At 44.2% G+C, this 23,376-nt stretch overlaps 1 protein-coding gene across 1 annotated transcript in view; it reads right to left on the reverse strand.

Annotated features, from left to right (window-relative positions):
• LOC139047299 (uncharacterized) overlaps positions 1 to 23,376 on the reverse strand; it is a 1,527,628-nt gene that overhangs the window by 803,321 nt on the left and 700,931 nt on the right. The window contains exon 16 of the mRNA XM_070521114.1: positions 22,835 to 22,957. Within this exon, the coding sequence (XP_070377215.1) occupies positions 22,835 to 22,957 (123 nt within the window). The remainder of the gene's footprint in view (positions 1 to 22,834; positions 22,958 to 23,376) is intronic.

Below are 23,376 nucleotides of genomic sequence, written 5' to 3' on the forward strand. Positions count from 1 at the left end.
AGTATGAGAAAAAAAGAAAACCTATAAAAAAAGACTAAAAAGAAACCTTTTATTGTAGGCTTAGCGGCACGCTATAAAAATTATTGTAACATAGTGAACAACTTGCTAAAGAAGTCTAAACGACAGTATTACAAAAAATGCATTTGCTAAACACAAGAACAATCCCACACAACAATGGAAACTTCTTAATGCGTTCATGAACTTACCTAAGACCAGTAATACTTATGATAAAATAAACTACAACAATAAATTCATACTGATTCTGCTATTATAGCAAATAGTTTCAGTGACTACTTCTACAATATATACAGCAGTCGTATTATGCCTACTACTAATCCCATTTATCGCTGCAATCATTCTTTTTTTCTCTTTCCCGTAACTGCGGATGAGCTATGCTCCATGGTATTAGCCCTAAAGAATTCTAGCCCTGGCTTAAACAATATTTCTGTATTTCATCTAAAACTTCTTGCACCGCTTATTTGTGATGCACTTTGTATTATAATTAGTAATAATTTTAAATGTGCTATTTTCCCCCTTTGCCTAAAAAGGCTAAAATATTCCTGTACACAAGTACGGTGATAAAACGGAGGTGTTTAACTATCGTCCTATTTCTATTCTGTCATCGATTAGTAAAGTGGTTGAGAAGTGATTTGTAAGGGCCTAAATAATTACTTTAAAAAATGCGATTTGATGCAATCCTCTCAATTTGGTTTTAGCGTTGGCAGTTCGACTAACATAGCTTAATTATCCGTAACCGACTACATTCGTCACTCGATTGATACGAGTAACTTCGTTGGTTCGGTATTCTTGGACTTCACTAAAGCTTTTTATGCAATTATTCATAAAAAAATTGAACTAAGCTAGAAGCCCTGGAATGTACCGGACCAGCACTAAAACTCCTAAAATGTTACCTGTGTGACAGCGAACAAACAGTTTTTTGTGGAGGTGCTTATTCTGATACTAAAGTTATTAACCAAGGTGTACCACAAGGCTCCATACTAGGTCCCTTATTATTCTCTATCTATAGTAATGATTTACCCACTTGTCTTAAGTCGGCACATTGCGTACTCTACGGAGACGATACTAATATCTCGTTGCCTAACAATTCTTTAACAACCTTAATCCTTAAACTAAACAATGAGCTTGACCATATTGCTACTTGGTGTTCGTCCAATCAATTAATTATCAATCCTTCAAGAACTCCATTCATGATGTTTCGATCTGTCCAAAGAGTACTAACTGGCTTACCTGAGATGACTCTAGATGGTCATCACATCCCCGCCTCTGACTGTGTATCATTTTTGACCTAAAAATTAAATTCTAACCTTAAGTTTCCTCAATACATTGCCTTCATTAGGCAAAAGTGTACCTTCGGTATTAGAGCATTAATCAAATCAAGACCATACTTCTCTAAAGACGCATTATAAGCATTATACTTTGCCTTTATTCACAGTGACAATAATTATGGCATTCTTTCCTGGGAAAACACATACAACTGTCATATCTCATCTATTCAGCACTTACAAAACCAACCCATACGCATTATCACTAGCAGTGGCTTTTTCACGAGCGCTACTCCTCTACTTTGTGAAAATAACATCCTTGTTGTAACGAACTTGTTCAAATACCATCAAATAATTATGTTTTATGAATTACTTACTAAACAGCTCTCATACCAATTCATCGATTCCAGGCACTTCGTCAATAACAATAATACCAGGTTTGCACGTAACTCTAATTTTCTACTACCTATGGTTCGTTCTAACTATGGAAAAATCACATCATCATTCGCTGCTATAAAACTCTGGAATGACTTACCCGTTAGCAATAAATCTTCATCCTTTCATAGATTTAGTCATGCTCTTAGGCTGTTATATATGTGTAACTAAATTTACGTCATCGATTACACTATATTTGTCATTTGTATATACTGGCAGTTTTTTTATTCACTGCAGGCTTATATAAGTACAATTGTTTTCATTTATATTATTTTTCTATGTTGTATTTTCGAAATTGTGTTCGTTTGTTTTTGTTAGCTTGCTCTTCTTTAATACATCTCTACATTGTTATTATTAACCAAGGGTCCCGTTGCAGTCTTTGACTTTGGGACCCTCGTCTGTATATTGTATCTTTCCAATGCATTGTATTTAAAGAATATGAAACTGAAACTGAAGTTGAAGTTTGTTTTCTGTCATGCTAAGCTGCCGGTTATAGTTACCAAGAACAAATCGAAGTGCCCTATTCTGGATTTTTTCCTCATTTATTTGTAAGTTCAGATGTGTGTGGGCCCCAACAAAACATGCATATTCAAGTATTGAACGTACGTGACTGAATGTCAACTGCGTTTTAATGTTACTCTGTAAATGGCTAAAATTCTGCCGCAAGAATCCCAAAACTGATGTTGCCGTATTTCCAATATAGTTTACATGCTTGTTCCATCGTAAATCAGAAGTAAAAAACACACCTAGATAATTAAATTCCTTGCATGTTTAGAGGTAAATCATGAATTCTATACCCGTACGGATGATTAGCTCATTTTCTTTTGAAGGTGACGTGAACAGTCTTATATATATTTAATGATATATCCCAACGCAAACACCAGTCTACTATAGTATTTAGGTCAACTTGCGTGATTTGTGAATCGGAAATGGCATCTACGACTCTATAAACAACACAATCATCGGCAAACATCCTGAATGAAGGCTGTATAACAGCTGAAATATCATTATTACACAACAAAAACAATAGTGCCCCCAACACTGAGCCTTGGGGAACTCCCGACGTAACAGATGCATATTGCGTGGATACGCCGTTCAGAACAACATCCTGTTTCTGCAATGACAAATATTCGGCGATCCACGCTATTATTTTGCCATCGAAGTTTAATGCGTTTAATTAGGACATTAGGAGACTGTGTGCGACTACATCTAATGATTTACGGAAATCTAGGAAAACGCAGTCCACAATTGGTTGCTTATCAACTGCCGATGCTAAAGCGCGAGGAAATTCTTCCAGCTGTGTATTGCAAGATAACCCACGCCTGCAACCATGTTGGCTGGCGCTTAGGAGAGTATGTTTAATTAAATTGGCCATAACACAACTGCATAATACATGCTCCATAATTTTGCAGGTTATACTAGTTAAGGAAACGGGCCTGTAGTTCTGAACGGAGTTTCGCTCCCCTCTCCTATGTATGGGCACCACTCGTGCTAATTTCCTATCATCAGGCATGTCGATTTCATTGAGGGTCTTTTGGAACAACCGAGAGAAACAAAAGCATAACGCGTCCGCACAATTCCTTCTGATAGCGGGAGGAATGTCATCAGGCCCGCATGCCTTGGCCTCGTTCACATCTTATAATAATTTACGTATACCATCAACACAAAAGGTGACTTCCAGCATGCGGCCTGTTTCGGGAGGTAATTCTAAACAGACAGTACGTGAGCTAGACGGCAAAACATAGATGAGAAATAACGACTACAAATTTGAACTTTAGTTTCATTACCATGAATAATTGTTTCTTTATTTTTTCAAAGCACGGATCGATCTGTCGTCTTTGCCATTAAGCTTCACATACCCCAAAAATTATTTGTCTTTCTCCTTTAATAAAGTCTTTGCTTGATTTGATTTCCTTGATTAAAGTCTTTCTCCTTCATTAAAAAAATGCATGTCCTTAGCGATGTCGTACTTTCGTTTAAATTCAATTTTTATTGATTTCAGCAAGGCCAAATGCTCTCGCGAATTAGACGCCTTGTATCTTTGATAATTTTGTTGCTGTCGTCGAACAAGGGCACGTAATTTTGTGTTAAACCAGGGTTTCTCTCGAGCTCGCCTACTTGATATGACTCAGGATGGGACAAAAGCTTCACGTAGTTCAAACATATTCAGTGTGAAAGTATTCCACAGTTTTTCCATATCTAGATTATCTGCGAGTGCATCAAAAGTTGGAAAGAACGACTCGAAAGCAGCGCTAATCGCCTCTTAGCTGGCCCTCCTGTAGGCATAAACCTCTCGACTAGGTGCTTTTAGCCACCTTCACATACAGAACTGATAAATCTGCTAGAACCACGTTGCGATCACTCAAACCTGGCAATACCCGCATATTGTATACAACATTAGGTACGTTACAGAGCAAAAGGTCGAGTATGCGACATGTTCCGTCAGTGCGCGATGGCACATGCACATACTGATAGAAAGTGTTGTGATCTAAAATATCAAAGTTGAGTATAGGCTCCGTCGAGTAGTATCCCTTGGTGCCCCAGCTGACCATTCCATAACCGGAAGGCTATAGTCCCCCCCCCCCCCTATAACGAGGCATTCATTGCTAATAGTTTCAAGAAAATTAGATAAATGTACTAGTGATTCGACAGAAGGACCAGGGGGCCTCTAAAATGACCCAAGAACAATTGCTTTCCCATTCGGCAGCCTTGCTTTGCAAAAAAAAATGATTCAGTTTCATTATCCGAAAATCCCATTTGCACGCTCGGATACTATTATGGACAAGAATAAACACCCCTCCGCCACGTTCACAGCCGTCTCGACGAAAGCATTCGTACGTGTCCGGAAATACTTCAGTGCTTCCGATAGTCGAGGCAAGCCAAGATTCTGTTTCCAAAATGATGGTCGATTGGATGGTACAAAAAAAAAGTGAATATAATCAACTTTATTGTTTACACCGCGACAGTTGACTAACAGAACGCTGACGGGGCACATCGCAGCATTCACAGTACTTTGTGATGGCTCCCTTGCAACACCAGTTTATTGTCCCGTTGGAAACGCCTGCTCCCCAAGTGAAGCGCGCATCAAAGTTCAGAGCTGATTTTAAGCTTTCTTCGATGTTTTGTTTGGCATAGAAAGGACGGAAATCAACTTTATTCAAGGTCCTGCCGGCCACGACAGCTTTGGGCTGTCATGGAGTGGGCGTCTCCCACGACGGAGCCGCGAGGTTGAGTTTCCTGGTAGCGTCGTGGACCTGCTGGACGGCCAAGAGTTGGGGAGTGAGTTCTTCGCTGCGGATTGATTTTTCAAGCTTGCGCTTATCCGGTTCGGAGTTTACGTTAGCTGGCAAGCATGGCCAGAGCAAATGATAAACGTTCAGGGATATATTGCAATAGCTGCAATCAGACTTGTCGTAGAGCTCAGACATGTAGGGTTGTAGTCTGTTTTGCGTGGGGTATGTGTCTCTTTGTAGCATTCTGAGCGTAACCGCTTGAGCCCGAGTGAGCTAGCGCTGTGGCGTGCTATACTCTCTACGTTGTAGGTAGTGGTGTTTAGTGATTTCATTGTATACATTGGGGGCGTCCTTGTGCTCCGAGTGGTCGGCTGTAGCCGCGCGGTCTGCGAGCGCGCGCGCAGCCTCATGTGCCGCTTCGTTAAGGTTGGGGACGGCGCCGATATTTGGTCCTAAGTGTGCCGGGAACCAGTATATGAGGTGGTTCTTAATCTTTTTCTTTGGACAATTCTGAGAGTCTGTGCGCAGACCGTGTCCTTTTGGTTAGCTGTGATAGCGGCAATGGAGTCGCTATATATGTGTGAAAGATTCACGTCGGCGAGACCAACAGCGATCGCAACCTGTTCAGCCTGTTCTGGCTTCCTTGCAATTACCGCGACTGCATGTCTTTTGGATCCGCGGCCCTCTACAACCACCGCTGAGAAAGCTTTGTTTCTCGCCTATGCCGCCATGTCCCCAAAAAATTTGCATTCGCGGTTCGCCAAGTCTTAGTTAAGGGGGAATTATCCTCTCGCTTGTCGTCTGCCCCTGTTGTTTTCTGGGCGTACGTTTCTGGGTATAGGTCATACCATGATCTTGGAGCGGATGCCCCGTGGGAGCTCCGCAAAGTCTTTTTTCTATGTTTGCTTGAGCAAAGCCTATCTTCCCTAGGTCATGCGCCCCAGAGGCGTCGCCGAAAGCCTAGCAAGCTTGGCACGCTGCTGGGTTTGGCGATGTTTTCCAGTGTGTTGTGCATGCCCAAGTGCCCCAGCTTCTCGTTGCTGGTGCTGCTCGGAATGCTGAGGGCTTGCTTCATGACCTTTTTGATTTGGGCATTAAGTCTGTCTCTTTCGGATCGTGACCAATTGAGCATTGTCGCAACGTATGCGAAGGGACAGGTGACGAACGCGTGTATGACTTTGCTGATAATATGTTCTTTGAAGCCCCTGTGTCTATTGGCAATTCTTCTGATGAGCCCGATAGCTTTGTTGGTCTTGGTGATGAGCTTCTGAACCATAGAGGCATTGACGTCTTCAGTCGCTACGACCATAGCGAGGACTCTGATTTTGTCGACGCATGGCACGGCGTGTCCCGAATTGGTTCGTACGGTAATTTCCTGATTATAATCGAAGTCTGACGAGTATGACCTGCGGCCCTTGTGCGTGGGTCTGCGTACGAGCAGCTCCGACTTGGTAGGCGAGCATCTGACTCCTGGAAGATGCCCTGCACCATGCCCGGGGTTCCTATGGAGGCCCACATGGTGATGCCATCTGCATATATTGTGGGCTCGAGCCCGTGGATCTGTCCGAGTTTCTCTGCAAGTCCTGCCATGGCAAGGTTGAAAAGCATACGCTCATAATTTATTCCGCTTATCATGGACAGTACAGGGAAAACCTTCAAATATAGCAACGTGCGATCCTTTGAGCTTGAATGCTTCTGAAAGCACGTCTTGGCGGTCTTTAATAGAATTGAAGCGAACAATGATGAGCCAATGTTTTCCTTCGCAGAATTTACCCAAACTCTGTGCACGTTCCATAGCTAACGAAGGTTTTTCAAGCTTCGCAGTGCACTGACTTATGATGAGTTCCTCAGACTAGGCTTCCATCTCGTTGACATTAGAATCCGCCAAGCCATAAGAAAGCAAATTATTGCGCCTCTGAGGATTTCCAAATCGTCGAATTTTTTTATCATGCCTACTAAAGCATCATGATCTTGTCGCTGTTGGTCTTCAACGTTGGCTAAGGTTATTTCAACTGTGTCAATCTTTCCTAGCTTAGTTTTAAATGAAAGAAACCGAGCTTTAACGCCAGTAACGTCTGCGGTGAGGTGCGATAACTTGGAAAGTGATGCACTTTGACCATTTACCAGTTCTCAGATTTGTTCAGTAGTTCGTGGACCTGGGTTACACTCAATATATCCACCATGATGCAGCAAAATAAGTAGATAAAATGCCACGCTACAAAAAAAGCGAAAACTGCCTCTTCACATGCAGACAATTTGACAACACAGAACCGCGTCACCGACAAGAAAAAGTAAAATAAAGCGTTCGGGGTGGAACCGGAAATATGTAGTGCGATGACTTCAAAGGGTAAAAGCAACCAAGCTGCGCGAGCAGTAGAAAACTCACAAGGGTGACCGCCATCTCGCCTGTTCCGCGCCCCATTTTCAGAGTGCTGCTCCGTTAATTTTGTAGCTGACACTAAAGAGCGTCAACGCCCACATGGCAATGTTGCCAACTTGGAATCGGAAAACATTCAAATTCGTTACCGGCTGGACACTGTTGTAGCTCAAAGGCCTCGAACAAATCTGTTGAAGTCGAAGAACCGCTGTCGACCAATTCCTGGCATACGTCATCGAACATAAATCCGTGAGAAAGGATCGCCGTTGAATAGTTCGCCGTAAACACCTGCGTGAGCAGTAGAAAACTTGTAAGGGTCACCGCCATCTCGCCGGTTGCACGCCCCATCGTCACAGTGCTGCTCCGGTGATTTCGTCGCTCACACTTGACAGTGTCAGTACCCACTTGGAAATGTTGCCAACTTGGAATCGGAAAACGTTCAAATTGGTCACCGGCTGGACACTGTTGTAGCTCAAACACCTTGAACAAATCTGCTGCAGTCGAAGAACCGCTGTCGACCAATTTCAGGCATATGTCGTCGAACGGAAATGTATGAGAAAGGGCCGCCGTGTGATAGTTGGCTGAAAGCACCTGCGTCAGCAGCAGTGGCGTAGCAACAGGGAGGGCCGAGGGGCCGTGTGCCCCGGGTGCAAGGGGTCAGTGGGAGGGGGGGGGGAGGTGTGATACGCCTGAAGACAACCCTTTTTCCGCCGGCATGACTGGGCGCAAATGGCAACGAATGCTCTGGTATCCAGTAGCCCGAGCTCATGTACCCGATGCGTTGCGCCGCAGAATGGTCGGCTGCAGCTCTATCCACACCCCATGAAATAATTCCACGAATGTGCGGGCAAAAAAATTTAATTCGTAAAATGGTCGCTAAACTATTCGCCTTAGCGGAATGTTTGATGTGGGGTGCGCTCGTGACGTGTGTTCATGCTGGGAGCAGGAGTCGCTAAACATACAGTAAGGCGTTGTCAGGCGTTGAGGCTCTTCGGTTCCTCTTCCGTTCAGAACGCGCAGCGAAGACGAACAGACAGCAGCAAGAGGGCGTTCAACGAGTGCGTCCAGTGCTCTCGTTTACGGCGAAGCAGCGTTCGTTGAGAGCGACGTTGCATAAGTGCGGCCGTCAAAAGTTGCGAATAGGATTCTCTGGATCGTCTTCAGACTCGGTGTGGTCGAAGAGTTTGGCGGCGTATGACTCGACAGGCTGTATATAGTCGTGGGCGCCGCGATGTTCAGCTCGCTTTTACTTCCCCTCTCCCGCTCGCTCCGAGAAGCCGCTGCGAAACCTGCCGTTATATTTCACGCTTTCCTTCTTACCCTCGAAAGTTTCAGAAAACTGTTGTTATTGTGTGGCTTCATGTCACAAGTACAGTGTCTGTGTCAACTGCACAGAATTAAAAAAAAACACGTGAATTTTGTAACAATATTTCCCGATATTCTATGAAGTTATGTGTCTGTGATTACTAGGAACTTGGTAGCGTGAAAAATATGGCAGGTAAGTAATAACAATATCCGTAATAATCCTCTAATTAGTACTTATAGAGGAAGTACTTCAATTGCAGAATTGAGGACTAAAAGTCATATATTATCTCAACAAAAACTTCTAAACCAAATCGTTTCGGGTGCTACAACCTACAGTACTTTGGCACTGTGGGCGGCGCCCAGTATGGCAGTAGCGGAAGAAATATGAAATAGTGGACCACTGAGGTTGATCCCTCAACCCTCTCCATTGCGAGTGCAGACCAACAAGTTTCGCTGGCACGGGCTCCATCGAGGTTCTTTTTTTTTTATGGTGACGTCAAGAATCGACGCGAAGCGTGCTCTGTTCTGTACGTAATCTTTTTGTGGTGCCGCAGCTAGGATAATCACGTTTGTCCGTATAGCACCAAATAAAAACAAGGATTTATTGATCACAATGAAGAGAAGTCGTAATTGTCATAACATTGGCGCCCGCGCAGCATGGAGGCAGGTGGCTTTTCCGTTTTCCTAATATGGTGGGGAGATCAGCGTCACTGGGACACAATTTAAGTTCCGTTTTCGTTCAGGGCTGCCCACAGCCAAAATACTGCGGGCCAGAGTACCTACGACGATTTTTGTGAAGTTTTTGTTGGGCGAGATATGAATGTTGGCCTTCAATTTAGCAAATGTTGCCGCTAAAATTGGTAATAAAATTTATCAGTTTTTTTTTTACTTGTGACATGAGCCGTATTGGCCACGATGCCGCATTTGTATTGGTTTCCAAGCCTTACAGCCTGACAGAAGATGTGCACATGCGCTTATCACAAGTTATCAGTGCAGCACACTGTGTTATTTGGCGCAGAAAAAATAGCGTGTATTGGCCTCGAGCTCCACCACTGGAAAACCTGGCGCCACCGTCGTCGTGACGTGCTATTAGGGATCACGCGGACATAGCGGCCGCGTCGGCTGCTTCGAGAGAGCCGAAGCAAGCGGAAAAGGAGAGTTTAAGTTCCCTCGTACGCTGCGGTCCTCATTTAGTGGTGAGATTTTCCCGCTTCGAACGTCTCCTCTACAACAATTGAAAGCACTAGAATAGGTAGTGGCTACCTTTGAAGGCGCGAAACACGGTATAGGCTACTGCTCGGTGCCGCAGTGCTAGACGTACGCAACGGAGCCCGGTGTCAGCGTTATTAACATGTAGCCGCAGGACAAGACGCTGCGTGAAGCTTGGCTCGCGAAACATAACACCGGCAAACAATCATCGGCTACAACTCGGGTATGCAAGCAAGCACAGACGCGAGGAAGATTTCTCCTACGGCGCCTGGCCCGCAATGTTCGAAAAACGCGCACTGAGACGGTCGCCCGAGTCCGCTGCCCGACTAATGTCATGACGGTTTGGTCTATGAACTTGTCGATGCTATAGATACTGGCAAGTTCACTGGGGTGGACAGGGAGCGGTAAGAAGCACATAAAAAAAGCCTGGCATAAGGTCATGTTTGTGTTATGAATTAATGCACTGGATTACAAAAAAAAAAGAAGCAGCGGGAAATTACACGCTGAGAACGCCAATAAACATAGTGCGACGCAACTCGAGAAATAATATTGAAATGTCCAAGAATTTATAAAAAAAGAAGAAGATTGAATCGAAGCGACGTCCGGCACATCAGTCCCCGTAGGCGTCAAAGTCTCTACAATTAAATTATTTTTGAACAGCTCTGATAGCACCCACGGAACATTGGTTGCTTGTATACTGTCCAATGCTCATATTCGGCGGCATAAATTATGGCACAGTGCGAAAACGCGCACGCGGCGATAGCGAAACAATGCGCGGACAAGCATGCAGACACGCAGTCGGTCGCTGCAAAGCTGTGCGATCGCTGCATTGAGGCTTTATTCTATTACGCTCCATTTAGATATACAGACACTATAAAAACATATTTCACATAGTTTGGCCTAAGCGTGTGCCTACCTTTCACGCAAGAAGCCGGTTCGGGAGACCAAATCGCAGCGACCGCACAAAGGGACGTTCACTGTACGTATTCGGTAAAGAGATAGCGTCTGTAAACGATTCAGTGCTTTCAGTTTGCCCAAGATTATTATTTAGACAGTAAAAAAAAAAAACTTCTCTCGTTCCGAAAGTACTTAAAGAAATTTCCGGAAGAGCTCCCGCGTGGTGTTTTCAGCGAGCGCTGACAGCAGAACCTATCAGGAGCGCGCCGCGTGATCGCTCATACTACGCCAGCGAGGCGCTTCCGATAGATGGCGACTCCGTAACTCCTCGCCGCCAATACCTGCTACATTCCCGACCTCTGGGAAAGAAAGCGAAGAAGAGGTGGACCCGGGGGACGTGCGCGGTGTCCAAGGCGGCTGCACTGGTGCTGAAACCCGGAAATTGTCGATATCCTCGCCTTCCTCGACTACACCCGGGGGGGGGGGGGAGGGGTGACAGAAAACCTATGAGCCCCGGGTGCCAGACGACCCAGCTACGCAACTGGTCAGCAGTAGAAAACTTGTGAGGGTCACCGCCAACTCGATTAAGCACACCACCTCAAGCATTGCCACCGCAGTCGAAGTGAAAGCACACCATTGACACCACAGTCGAAGTGATGGCAGTGGAAGAAGCTTCGAAAAAGCAGTGCAACTGGGATACCAGCGATTACTGGAGTAACAGACATAAGGAAGTATAATATGGATAAAATTGAACATGCTCTCAGGAACGGAGGAAGCCTAAAAGCAGTAAAGAAGAAACTAGGAATTGGCAAGAATCAGATGTATGCGGTGAGAGACAAAGCCGGCAATATCATTACTAATATGGATGAGATAGTTCAAGTGGCTGAGGAGTTCTATAGAGATTCATACAGTACCAGTGGCACGCACGACGGTAATGGAAGAGAGAATAATCTAGAGGAATTTGAAGTCCCACAAGTAACTCCGGAAGAAGCAAGGAAAGCCTTGGGAGCTATGCAAAGGGGGGAAGGCAGCTGGGGAGGATCAGGTAACAGCAGATTTGTTGAAGGATGGTGGGCAGATTGTTCAAGCGAAACTGGCCACCCTGTGTACGCATGCCTCATGACCTCGAGCGTACCGGAATATTGGATGAACGCTAACATATTCTTAATCCATAAGAAAGGGGACGCCAAAGACTTGAAGAACTATAGACCAATCAGCCTACCGTCCGTTGCCTACAAAGTGTTTACGAAGGTAATCGCAAACAGAATCAGGAACACCTTAGATTTCTGTCAACCAAAGGACTAGGTAGGATTCCGTAAAGGCTACTCAAAAATAGACCATATTCACACTATCAATAAGGAGATATAGAAATGCGCGGAATATAACGAACCCTTATATATACCTTTCATTGATTACGAGAAAGCGTTTGATTCTGTCGAAACCTCCGCAGTCATGGAGGCATTACGGAATCAGGGTGTAGATGAGCCGTACGTAAAAATACTGAAAGATATGTATAGCAGTTCCACAGCCACCATTGTCCTCCATAAAGAAAGCAACAAAATCCCAATAAAGAAAGGCGTCAGGCAGGGAGATACGATCTCTCCAATGCTATTCACGGCGTGTTTACAGGGGGTGTTCAGAGACCTGCATTGGGAAGAACTTGGGATAAATGTTAAATTAGAATAACTTTACTTTACTTTACTTTCTTTACTTTCTTTACTTCTTCCGGCGTTACTTGTGGGATTTCAAATTCCTCTAGACTATTGGCTCTCACATTATCGTCGTGGGTGCTACTGGTACTGTATAAATCTCTACAGAATCCCTCAGCCACTTGAACTGCCTCATCTATATTAGTAATGAGATTGCCTGCTTTCTCTCTTAAAGCATACACCTGATACTTGCCAATTCCTAGATTCTTCTTCACTGCTTTTAGGCTTCCTCCGTTCCTTAGACCATGTTGAATGCTTTCCATATTATAGTTCTTTATGTCAGCTGTCTTAGGCTTGTTGATTAAAACTAGAATTTTCTGCCAGTTCTATTTTAGATGTCGGGTTAGAGGCTTTCATACATTGGCGTTTCTTGATCAGATGTTTCGTCTCCTGCGATAGCTTACTGGTATGCTGTTTAACGGAGTTACCACCGACTTCTATTGCACATTCCTTAATGATGCACCTAAGATTGTCGTTCATATCTTCAACACTAAGGTCCCTTTTCTGAGTTAAAGACGAATACCGGTTATGTAGCTTGATCCGCAATTTTTATAATTTCCCTCTTACCGCCAACTCATTCAGTGGCTTCTTATGTACTAGTTTTTTCCTCTCCCCCCTAAAGTCTACGCTAATTCGAGTTCTCATCAACCTATTGTCACTACAGCGCAACTTCCCGAGCCTATCCACATCTTGTATGACGCCAGGGTTAGCGCAGAGTATGAAGTATATTTCATTTCTAGTCTCACCATTTGGGCTCCTCCACGTCCACTTTCGTCTAACCCGCTTGCGGAAGAAGGTGTTCGTTATCCGCATATTATTCTGTTCTGGAACATCTACCAATATCTCTCCCCTGCTATTCCTAGAGCCTATGCCATATTCCCCTACTGACTTGTCTCCAGCCTGCTTCTTGCCTACCCTGGCATTGAAGTCGCCCAACAGTATGGTGTATATTGTTTTGACTTTAACCATTGCCGATTCCTGGTCTTCATAAAAGCTTTCGTCTTCCTGGTCATCATGGCTGGATGTAGCAGCGTAGACTTGTACGACCTTCAATTAGTACATCTTATTAAGTTTCACAACAAGACATGCGACCCTCCCGTTAATACTATAGAATTCCTGTCATCATCATCATCATCATCAGCCTGGTTACGCCCACTGCAGGGCAAAGGCCTCTCCCATACTTCTCCAAGAACCCCGGTAATGTACTAATTGTGGCCATGCCATGCCTGCAAACTTCTTAATCTCATCCGCCCACCTAACTTTCTGCCGCCCTCTGCTACGCTTCCCTTCCCTTGGAATCCATTCCGTAACCCTTAATGACCATCGGTTGTCTTCCCTCCTCATTACATGTCCTGCCCACGCCCATTTATTTTTCTTGATTTCAACTAAGATGTCATTACCTTCCGTTTGTTCCCTCACCCAATCTGCTCTTTTCTTATCCCTTAACGTTACACCTATCATTCTTCTTTCCATAGCTCGTTGCGTTGTCCTCAATTGGAGTAGAACCGTTTTCGTAAGCCTCCAGGTTTCTGCCCCGTAGGTGAGTACTGGTAAGACACAGCTATTATATATTTTTCTCTTGAGGGATAATGGCAACCTGCTGTTCATGATCTGAGAATGCCTGCCAAACACACCCCAGCCCATTCTTATTCTCCTGATTATTTCCGTCTCATGATCCGGATCCGCCGTCACTACCTGCCCTAAGTAGATGTATTCCCTTACGACTTCCAGTGCCTCGCTGCCTATTGTAAATTGCTGTCCTCTTATGAGAATGTTAAGCATTACTTTAGTTTTCTGCAGATTAATTTTTAGACCCACTCTTCTGCTTTGGCTCTCCAGGTCAGTGAGCATGCATTGCAATTGGTCCTCTGAGTTACTAAGCAAGGCAATATCATGAGCAAATCATAAGTTACTAAGGTATTCTCCATTAACTTTTATCCCCAATTCTTCCCAATGCGGGTCTCTGAATATCTCCTGTAAACACGCTGTGAATACCATTGGAGATATCGTATCTCCCTGCCTGACGCCTTTCTTTATTGGGATTTTGTTGCTTTCTTTATGGATGACTACGGTGGGATTTAACATGAAGGTAACACACAATTCCTGTGTGTTACCAGGTATGTCCTGATTAATCAGGAATCCGACTCCCAGTTCTCTTCTCTCCGCTAAGCCCCGTTAGCACAGGATATGCCCGCTTTTTGGCACTGTATATGCTTGTTTTTTCCTCCTAACCTCACTGAGCCTTATTATATAATTCCTCCAATAACGCTGCTAGACTCACCTCACCAGATAGTCTTCTAACGTTAAACGTTGCGAGGTTCAGATTCCATGGCGGCCTGTCCGGAGCCAGGGGTTCTTAGCACCCTCTGCTGCGTGAGAGATCTGACCGCCGCCGTGCTCACTTGCTTCGCGGCTGTTGGGGACTGAGGGCCCGGGTTTGATTGTTGTATTCATATAGGAGGTTATGGCCAACTACTGCACCAGGGTGGCCAATCCTGCTGTGGTGAAGGAGCGCGTAACCGGTTCTGGTCACCGGGATCAGGGTGCACTCCAGGCCTGTTTATGCAATTTTCTCAACACGCGCATTTTTTTCCGGTGTAAACTTGCGCGGCACCGGGATTTGAACCACGGTCCTCGTGCACGTGAGGCGGATACTCTACCTTTTCCCCACCGCAGGAGTTGCACGCCTCCTGTAACCTACAGTGGTGCCTTCTTCGATCAGTCAAGGGGGACCAATCTGAACTCAGTAATACCGCACAGGTGGCACTGAACTGGAGATACCTGGTAGTTTATGATGTGCACATGAGTGGCCATACATAATAAAAGAGAAGTTTTTTCTTTCTTTTTAAGAGGGTGCCCTTGTGGACGGTCGTGGCGAATATAAGCAATTCCCTCGTATAATGATAAACTAGAAGACAATAATGATCCGTTGACCATTACATCGTTAATATGCTGGCTAGCAATTCATAATAATAAATAAATTATGGGACTTTACGTGCCAAAACCACTTTGTGATTATGAGGGATGCCGTAGTGGAGGACTCCGGAAATTTGGACCACCTGGGGTTCTTTAACGTGCACCTAAAACTAAGTACACGGGTGTTTTCTCATTTCGCCCCCATCGAAATGCGGCCGCCGTGGCCGGGATTCAATCCCGCGACCTCATGCTCAGCAACCCAACACCATAGCCACTGAGCAACCACGGCGGGTACTAGCAATTCAGGTAATCAAATTAAAGCTGCAAGCATGGGCAGGAAATAATGTCATTTTGGTACCGCCGCAGACTAGAACGGACTTCCCGCCAACATCGCCAATACCACTTGTGCCCCTGAGTTCACAGAAGTTGTAACCGACCATTTGGTTAAATAATTATTCCTAACGATGTTTAGCTATCTTATAAAAACCCCACCGTTAAGTAATGCCCCTACGAGGGACATTTAAGGTAATAAACTGAACTCAACTGAACTTACTCAGTGTATTGAAATATCAAGTGTCGAAAGCACACTGTTATACCTGGCCTTTTTAGACATTACAGGAGCGCGTGACAACGTAGACCGCCATATTTTGCTGGATATTCTGAAAGGGGAAGGTTTAGGAGACGATTGTCTACATGTGTTGAGAGAGATTTACCTAGAATATACTGGTTTAGTTTAATGGGTAGGTATGAGGAGCGAGGAGAAAGTTGATATCAACAAGGTACTGAGGCAGGGGTGCCCATCATCCCCACTGCTGTTTATGACGTACATCGTGAAGATGGAGAGGGTGCTGGAATGAAGTAATATCGGGTTTAATCTCTCATTTAATCAAGCGGGTGCAGTATTAGAGCAGCAGCTTCGAGGTTTACTTTATGGGCACGACACCGCATGCAACACCATGCTCACCCCACGTCTATTTCTGCAGATGCTCATGTGCTGCCTATATCTTCCCTTGAGCTTCTGCCACAGCCCAGCACCCTGTGCCTTCACGAGGCAAGGGACTGTATCGTTGAATGACCTACGGACCCGCCGACACCCCCGGAAATCCCAGACCCAGCCCGGATTCTTCTCTTGGCCTGGCAACCCCTATCATCGATTACGTCACCGGTCACGCATTCCGAGCACAGGCTACTTAAGGCGCAGCAACGAATCGACCACTTGGGGCACGACACCGCATGCAACACCATGCTCACCCCACGTCTATTTCTGCAGGTTAGTTACCTCCGCTACTCAGCCGAGTACCGGAGTGACAACCGTTATCTTGTTGCGGTGTCGTGCCACTACGACCCCGATTGGGGCCCTGCTATTCGCATGTGTACGGAAGCTCTTGCCTTCAATTTGCTATACCACCTGCTATTGATTCTTTCCGGTGGCGTAGAGCTGAACCCCGGTCCTACCAAAGAAATTCAAGCTGTCATAACCAAACTCAAAGAATGCCAAGATACTATGCGGACCGAACTTAATGACCTGAAAACCGCTCAGTTACCACAGGACAAAATGCTCACAGAAATTAGCAACCGGCTAGCCGCACTGGAAATCGCCAACCCGAAAACCAATCCCGATCCAGCTGCCCACGAGGCAATTCAAATTAAGCGTGACATCGCGGTTCTGAAAGCGGCTAGCAACGACACTAACAATCGAATGCGCAGGAACAATCTTCTGTTTCTTAGTTTCGGTGACACAGAAAAAGAAACTTGGCAAGAGTCTGAAAAAAAGATCCTAAAAGTTTGCGCAGACACTTTGAAACTGCAATTGGACGGAAACGCCATTGAACGTGCGCACCGCCTAGGCAAATATGGTAACGAAAAGAAGAGACCAATTATTGTAAAGCTAAATCACTACAAAACTAAAGAAAACATTCTTGCTTGCGGCCGCCAACTGAAAGGAACTGACTACGCTATCAGAGAAGATTTCACTCCCTCTACTCGCCACGCGCGCTCCAAATTAATCCAGTTCATACGCCCTCAAAAATGTGCGTTTAAGCTTTCCGTTGACAAACTTCACGTAGGCAATAAGTCATATTTTAATGACACTGCAACCGATGCTGTCCTAGAATGCGCAAAACCGCCTGCATTAGTGCCTTCCGCACGTCAGTCACGTGACAAGGCTGATACGTACACCGAATGACACAGACTAAACAACAAAGGTCGTTCAAGCAGCCGTTCATCTTTGTCAGTAAATGTAAACATTGGGTTCACGAACATCAGAAGTGTAATTCCGAAACGTGAGCAGCTACACGGGTTTATCACAGACATCGACGCAGACCTAATTCTTCTCACGGAGACATCGCTGACTGACAACATCAAAGATTGTGAAGTTTTCCCCTTAAATCAGAATATCATGCTATACTGGCATGACCGCAAGGAAAGGAGAGGAGGCGGCGTCCTTATAGCAGTGAACAACAAACTATCGTCCTCACTCATCTTCCATGATCCCAATTTCGAACTAACATGGGTATGTGTACATAATTCCTCGGTTAAATCGATATACGGAATTTGCTATGGACCACCAGACAGTCACCCGCTTTTTTGTGATCACCTTCGCAGTTCCCTTACAAACATAAAAGACAAATTCCCCGATGCGCCCATTTTCCTTTTCGGTGATTTTAATTACCCTCACATCAATTGGGCCCTCCTTTCAGTAACTAACCAATCGCCATTGAATGAATCCAAACAATTCCTAGACTTGGCGCTAGACTTCAACCTCCATCAAACAATAACCAGCCCCACTAGAGGCGATAACACAATTTATCTTTTACTCACCAGCTGCCCTGATGACATATCAAGTGTGACAATACTGCGGAATTAGCGACCACAACCTTCTTCATGTATCCCTTTCTATACCACTAAAAAGAAGATCACCTACGAAGAAATTAATCACCGACTATATTAGAGGAAACTTTCAGCTAATCAATCATGAACTCACTTGCTTTTATGAACACTTCGAGAAGTCCTACGCAACCCATTCTGTGAATGCTAATTGGGAGCTCTATAAAAACACGTTGCTAAGCTTAAAAAACAAATATGTCCCTACAATAATTATTAAGTCCGACTCAAATAAGCCATGGTTTAACAAACACTTGAAATCACTACTTAACCGGAAAAAACGCCTCTACAGAACCGCTAAAAGTAAATATAGTCCAGAAGCATGGCAGCGACGCCGCCTCTGTTAGACTGAATATATTAAAGCAATAAATGAGGCCAAGGACAAATTCTTCTCTGTTGACCTGATTGCAATGCTTCGCTCAAACCCAAACAAATTCGGGCGTGTCATCTCCACGAAACAACAAACTAAACAAATAAATCTCGTTGACTCAGATGATGAAATAATAAACCCTACTAATTCCGCAGCAGCCCTAAATGAGTTCTTCACGTCGGGATTTCACGTCCCTAATCCCTGCACTATGGAACCTTTACCTAGCTTCTCGGAAAAAACAATGCCTGAAGTGCAACTAAGCCCGGATGGCATATCTAATCTAATTCGCTCTCTTAAAATATCATGCTCAGCTGGCTGCGACGACATAAACACCAAATTACTTAAAAGTACTATAACTCTTTCTACAAAATTTTTGTAACTTATATTTAATCAATCTTTAAACACAGGAAACGTTCCCGACGATTGGAAAAAAGCGAAGGTAATTCCCATTTTCAAAGCAGGAAGGCGCGATAACCCTACTAATTACCGTCCGATCTCTCTAACCAGGGTCCCATCTAAGCTCCTTGAGCACATTATAGCATCTAACCTAATGGATTACCTAGAATCAATCAATTTTTTTTACCCTTTACAACACGGTTTTCGTAAATGTTTGTCTTGCGAAACTCAACTTGCCGAATTTACCCATGACCTACTACTACACATGGACGATCACCTTCAAATAGATGCAATTTTTCTAGATTTTTCTAAGGCCTTTGACCGCGTGTATCACAACCATCTCCTTGCAAAATTGTCCCCTCTTGGTATCCGCCCCGAGATTATCAAATGGATTGAAAATTTTTTAACAGGACGCGTTCAGTTTACGTATGCTAACAATTTTCAGTCAACACTTACCAGTGTAACATCCGGGGTTCCCCAAGGCGCAGGTTTATCTCCTCTATTGTTTTTGATTTACATAAATGACCTTCCCACTAACATATCAATGAAGCTGCGGCTTTTCGCAGACGATTGCGTTCTTACGATTGCCTTCATACACCTAACGACACAATCGCCCAACAACACGACCTTGATACTATCGCTTCTTGGTGCGAAAAATGGCACATGCCTCTTAACCTCACTAAATGCAGGGTAATATCTTTCACGCGCAAACACACCACCGTACACCACACTTATCGCATTAACTCTGTTCCTATTGATCACACGTGTACTTACAAATATCTAGGAGTTATATGACGCCATCACTTTCATAGGTGAAACATATCCAAACAATTCGCTGCGAAGCTTCACGCACACTAGGGTATTTACGACGTAACTTAAAATCTGCATCGTCTGAAATAAAAAAAAAACTAGCATATTTAACGTATGTGCGACCCAAACTTGAGTACGCATCATCTATCCGGCATCCCTCACAAGCTTATCTCGCCGATGACTTAGAAGCCATACAAAACCGCGCTGCTCGCTTCATTACGTCACAATATTCAAGACATATCAGCGTAACCACCATAAAACAAACTTTGTCTCTCCCATTGCTTGCTTCACGGCGCGTAACTTCTCGTCTTTGCCTTCTTCACACTTTCTTTTACTTCACCCATTCAGGACACGCCCTCTTAAAGCGCCCGTTCAGGACATCATCCCGCTTATCTCATACTCGCCCCTTGGCGGCGATAAAGTGCCGGACGACGGCGATGAGCAGCTCATTCTTCCCCCATGCTATAACACTTTGGAACGCACTCCCGAATGACATTGTTTCGTGCAGTGACCGCAAAACATTTCGCGAAAAACTAAACGATTTTGATAATGCCAACATAACCACATGAATGCCACATCTATTTATTTATCGCCTTGTTATTGTGTATATGTTCCGTCTTCTTCTTTTTTGAAATTTTCCTTTTATGTACCTATTACAACTAATGTGCACTTTATTATGTAACTTTCTTATGAAGCTGTTCGACTTTGATGCACGCCCCCCCTTATGTAATGCCTTCGGGCCCTTAAGGTTGAATAAATGAAATGAAATGAAATGAAATGTGGACGACATTGTTTGCCAGCTAACAAGTAGAGTGATCTGCAACGCCTGCCGCATAACTGTGGACAGGAAGGCGAGAATTAAGGTTTGAAATTTAGTGTTAGAAAATCAGGTGTTATGGTATTCAATGAAAACAGTGAAGAGAAAGTGGCGGTACAGGAGCAGGAAATACCTCGTGTAAAACAACATAAATACCTTCGTATATGGGTCAACGAAGGAATTAAATATATGGAAACAAATGAAAAAACAATAACAGTAAAGTGGAACAGAAATGCTGTCATAATGAAGCACAGAGTGTTATGGGGACAGAGTAGGTACGAGGTCTCCGGGGTATGTGGAAAGGTGTGATGGTCCGAGGACTTGCTTTTGCGAACACGGTTTTTGGCTTTAAATCAGCGGTACAGGGACGACTTGGTGGGAACCAAAAATCAGTGGGCCGCCTCGCATTGGGCGCTCACGGGAAGAATACAAATGAAGCTCTGCAGGGTGATATGGGTGGGACTGGTTTTGAAGTGAGGGAAGCTCGCAGTAAAATTGACTGTAAAGAGCGACTGAGGAATATGGAAGAAAGTAAATGGGCTCTGATAGTGCTGATGTATCTGCACAGGAAAAATATTTATTCTCAGTGGAGGAACATAACTAGGAAGCTTACCAGCAATTATGCGGCCTGTAGGGTGAGCAACACAGCAACAAAGAACGTCGAGCGGAAAGTCAGAGAGGCTGACATAATCTCATAGGTGGCAGCAATGGAAAGGAAACCTGCCATGAGTAACTACGTAAAGAAAAAAAAACTAAATTAGGAACGAAACAGTTTATGATAACTCAAAAAGGAAACTCATTACCTTACGATGCGAAATGCGGATGCTTTAGAACGTGTACCTAAAGAGCGAGATATAAGAAAGAAGAAGAATCATGTACTTGCTGCGGTAAAGATAGGGAAACTATGGAGGTTGTTTTATTAGAATGTGAAGACATGTGCGCAGTCGTCGATTTAAGGACCACTGGCCTCCTTGAAGGCCTTAGCTGCAGTGAGAGCAGGGGGAAGTAAGCATGTCGGCAATAGATGTTAGTAAGAGGCGATTGGAAGATTGGTGGAAGAAAAGTAGTGAAACGACACGAAAAGATGTGCAAAAGCAAAGTTCACAATAGGGTGTCAGGAATTTCGGTTGTTGGAGTTCATCGTGCTTTCCTTATCTCTTTTTTTTAACCTAGGTAAGACATTAGGCAGTATAATAGCAAACCCTTGGTGGCGCAATCCACAGCCCTGTTCCAAAGGGGACGCTCATAATATCCATCTATCGATCCATCCCAATAAGCGTATGTATGTGTGTGTGTGCTGGACAGATTGATGTATATAAATCCCTATGTTTAAGTAAGTTCAAGGTCGCGATGTTCTAGCGATGCCGTTCCTTTTCACACTTCGGCAGTGGTTAGGGCGACACTACGCCCACGCTATTAACATGATCAGCCGGCCGTCAACGGTGGGTAATAAGCGTGCCAATTAAGCGGAATTCTTTGCAAGTAAATCGTGCGGTAGTTGTACCTGATTCCGTGTATGCTCCACAGAAACTTGCCGAGAGTTTACGACGCGTACGTTGTTTTCCAGCTGAGAACTAGCACAGCTCGTAGGCCCAGTTACGTCCATCGCTTCGATTGCCTGGGGTTGGCCATGTTGGTTTTGGAGAGGGAGAAACCGTTGCTCCCATGCATGAGGGAGAAAGTTTGCTCCATTTGATAACAAACATAGGGGACCTCACCATTTCTCCCTCAATGGAACGAGGATCACTCCTTGTCTTAGAATGTGTGGCACCCAGCCATCTCATGTTGCGCACTCAACCCATCTGCTTTTGGCTTATTGTTTTTGATTTCAAGTGAATTATAAGGACAAGATTATGTTTTCTTCGCTGCTACCCCTGTGTTTCGACTTTTTTTCGTTTTTTGCCACCGTCAGTATTATTGCGCGCTCATGCGTAATCAATATCAATGGAAAAAGTTTCCTAATGATCTATTTTGTTTCGTTCTGATAAACATTCAAAAATACCGACAGAGAAACCCAAAGCGAAAAAATCTCTTTAATACGCCAGCCGCGATAGCACTTTAATCCCAAAATTTGATTTTGCGTTGTTATATTATATGTGTCCGTTCACCTCATGGTAGTTAGTAACATTAAAGCACAATCTGCTATCTCCTTTACTCAATCTGACGGCTCAAAATGTGATTAAAAGAAACTTACGTATTTGGTCGTCAGAATGTTCTTGAAGTAGTTGGTTTTATCAGCTGTTCCCGGTATCATTGGTTCTATGCCTGTAAGGAAGTGCTTCAAGTACTTTCTGTAGATATCAATCACGTCTGTTCCCTGGAACGAGCAAGTAATATCTTTTTGCACTGTTGTGTTCGTAAGAAAATAAAGAATGTTTGTTTTACACTTAATATATATCTACTTTTTAACAGCTGAAGCAGATAAATTGTTCTGTGTATAGGAGGGAAATGGGCCATTCTTCGAAGATTTTAGCTTATTTGATCCCGCTGGCCTTTAATTATTTGTAAAAATGTAAAGTGCAAACTCGATGACATCGATTGATGGCCTTCCTAAAGGTGCGACCAAAGGGAATCGAATAAATAAAATGAACACAATAAAGACGCAGAAAAGACAGCGAACAGGACAGGCGATCAGTAACACGTGACCTATTCCAGAAGCCATGCACAGGTGCTGGAAACATGAAAACGTCTGAGTAAACCCACTCTGACGGTTCTTCATCAGAAGTGTGCGCCTTG

This window comes from Dermacentor albipictus, chromosome 7 (genome assembly GCF_038994185.2).
Source record: "Dermacentor albipictus isolate Rhodes 1998 colony chromosome 7, USDA_Dalb.pri_finalv2, whole genome shotgun sequence".
Classification (NCBI taxonomy): Eukaryota; Metazoa; Arthropoda; class Arachnida; order Ixodida; family Ixodidae; genus Dermacentor; species Dermacentor albipictus.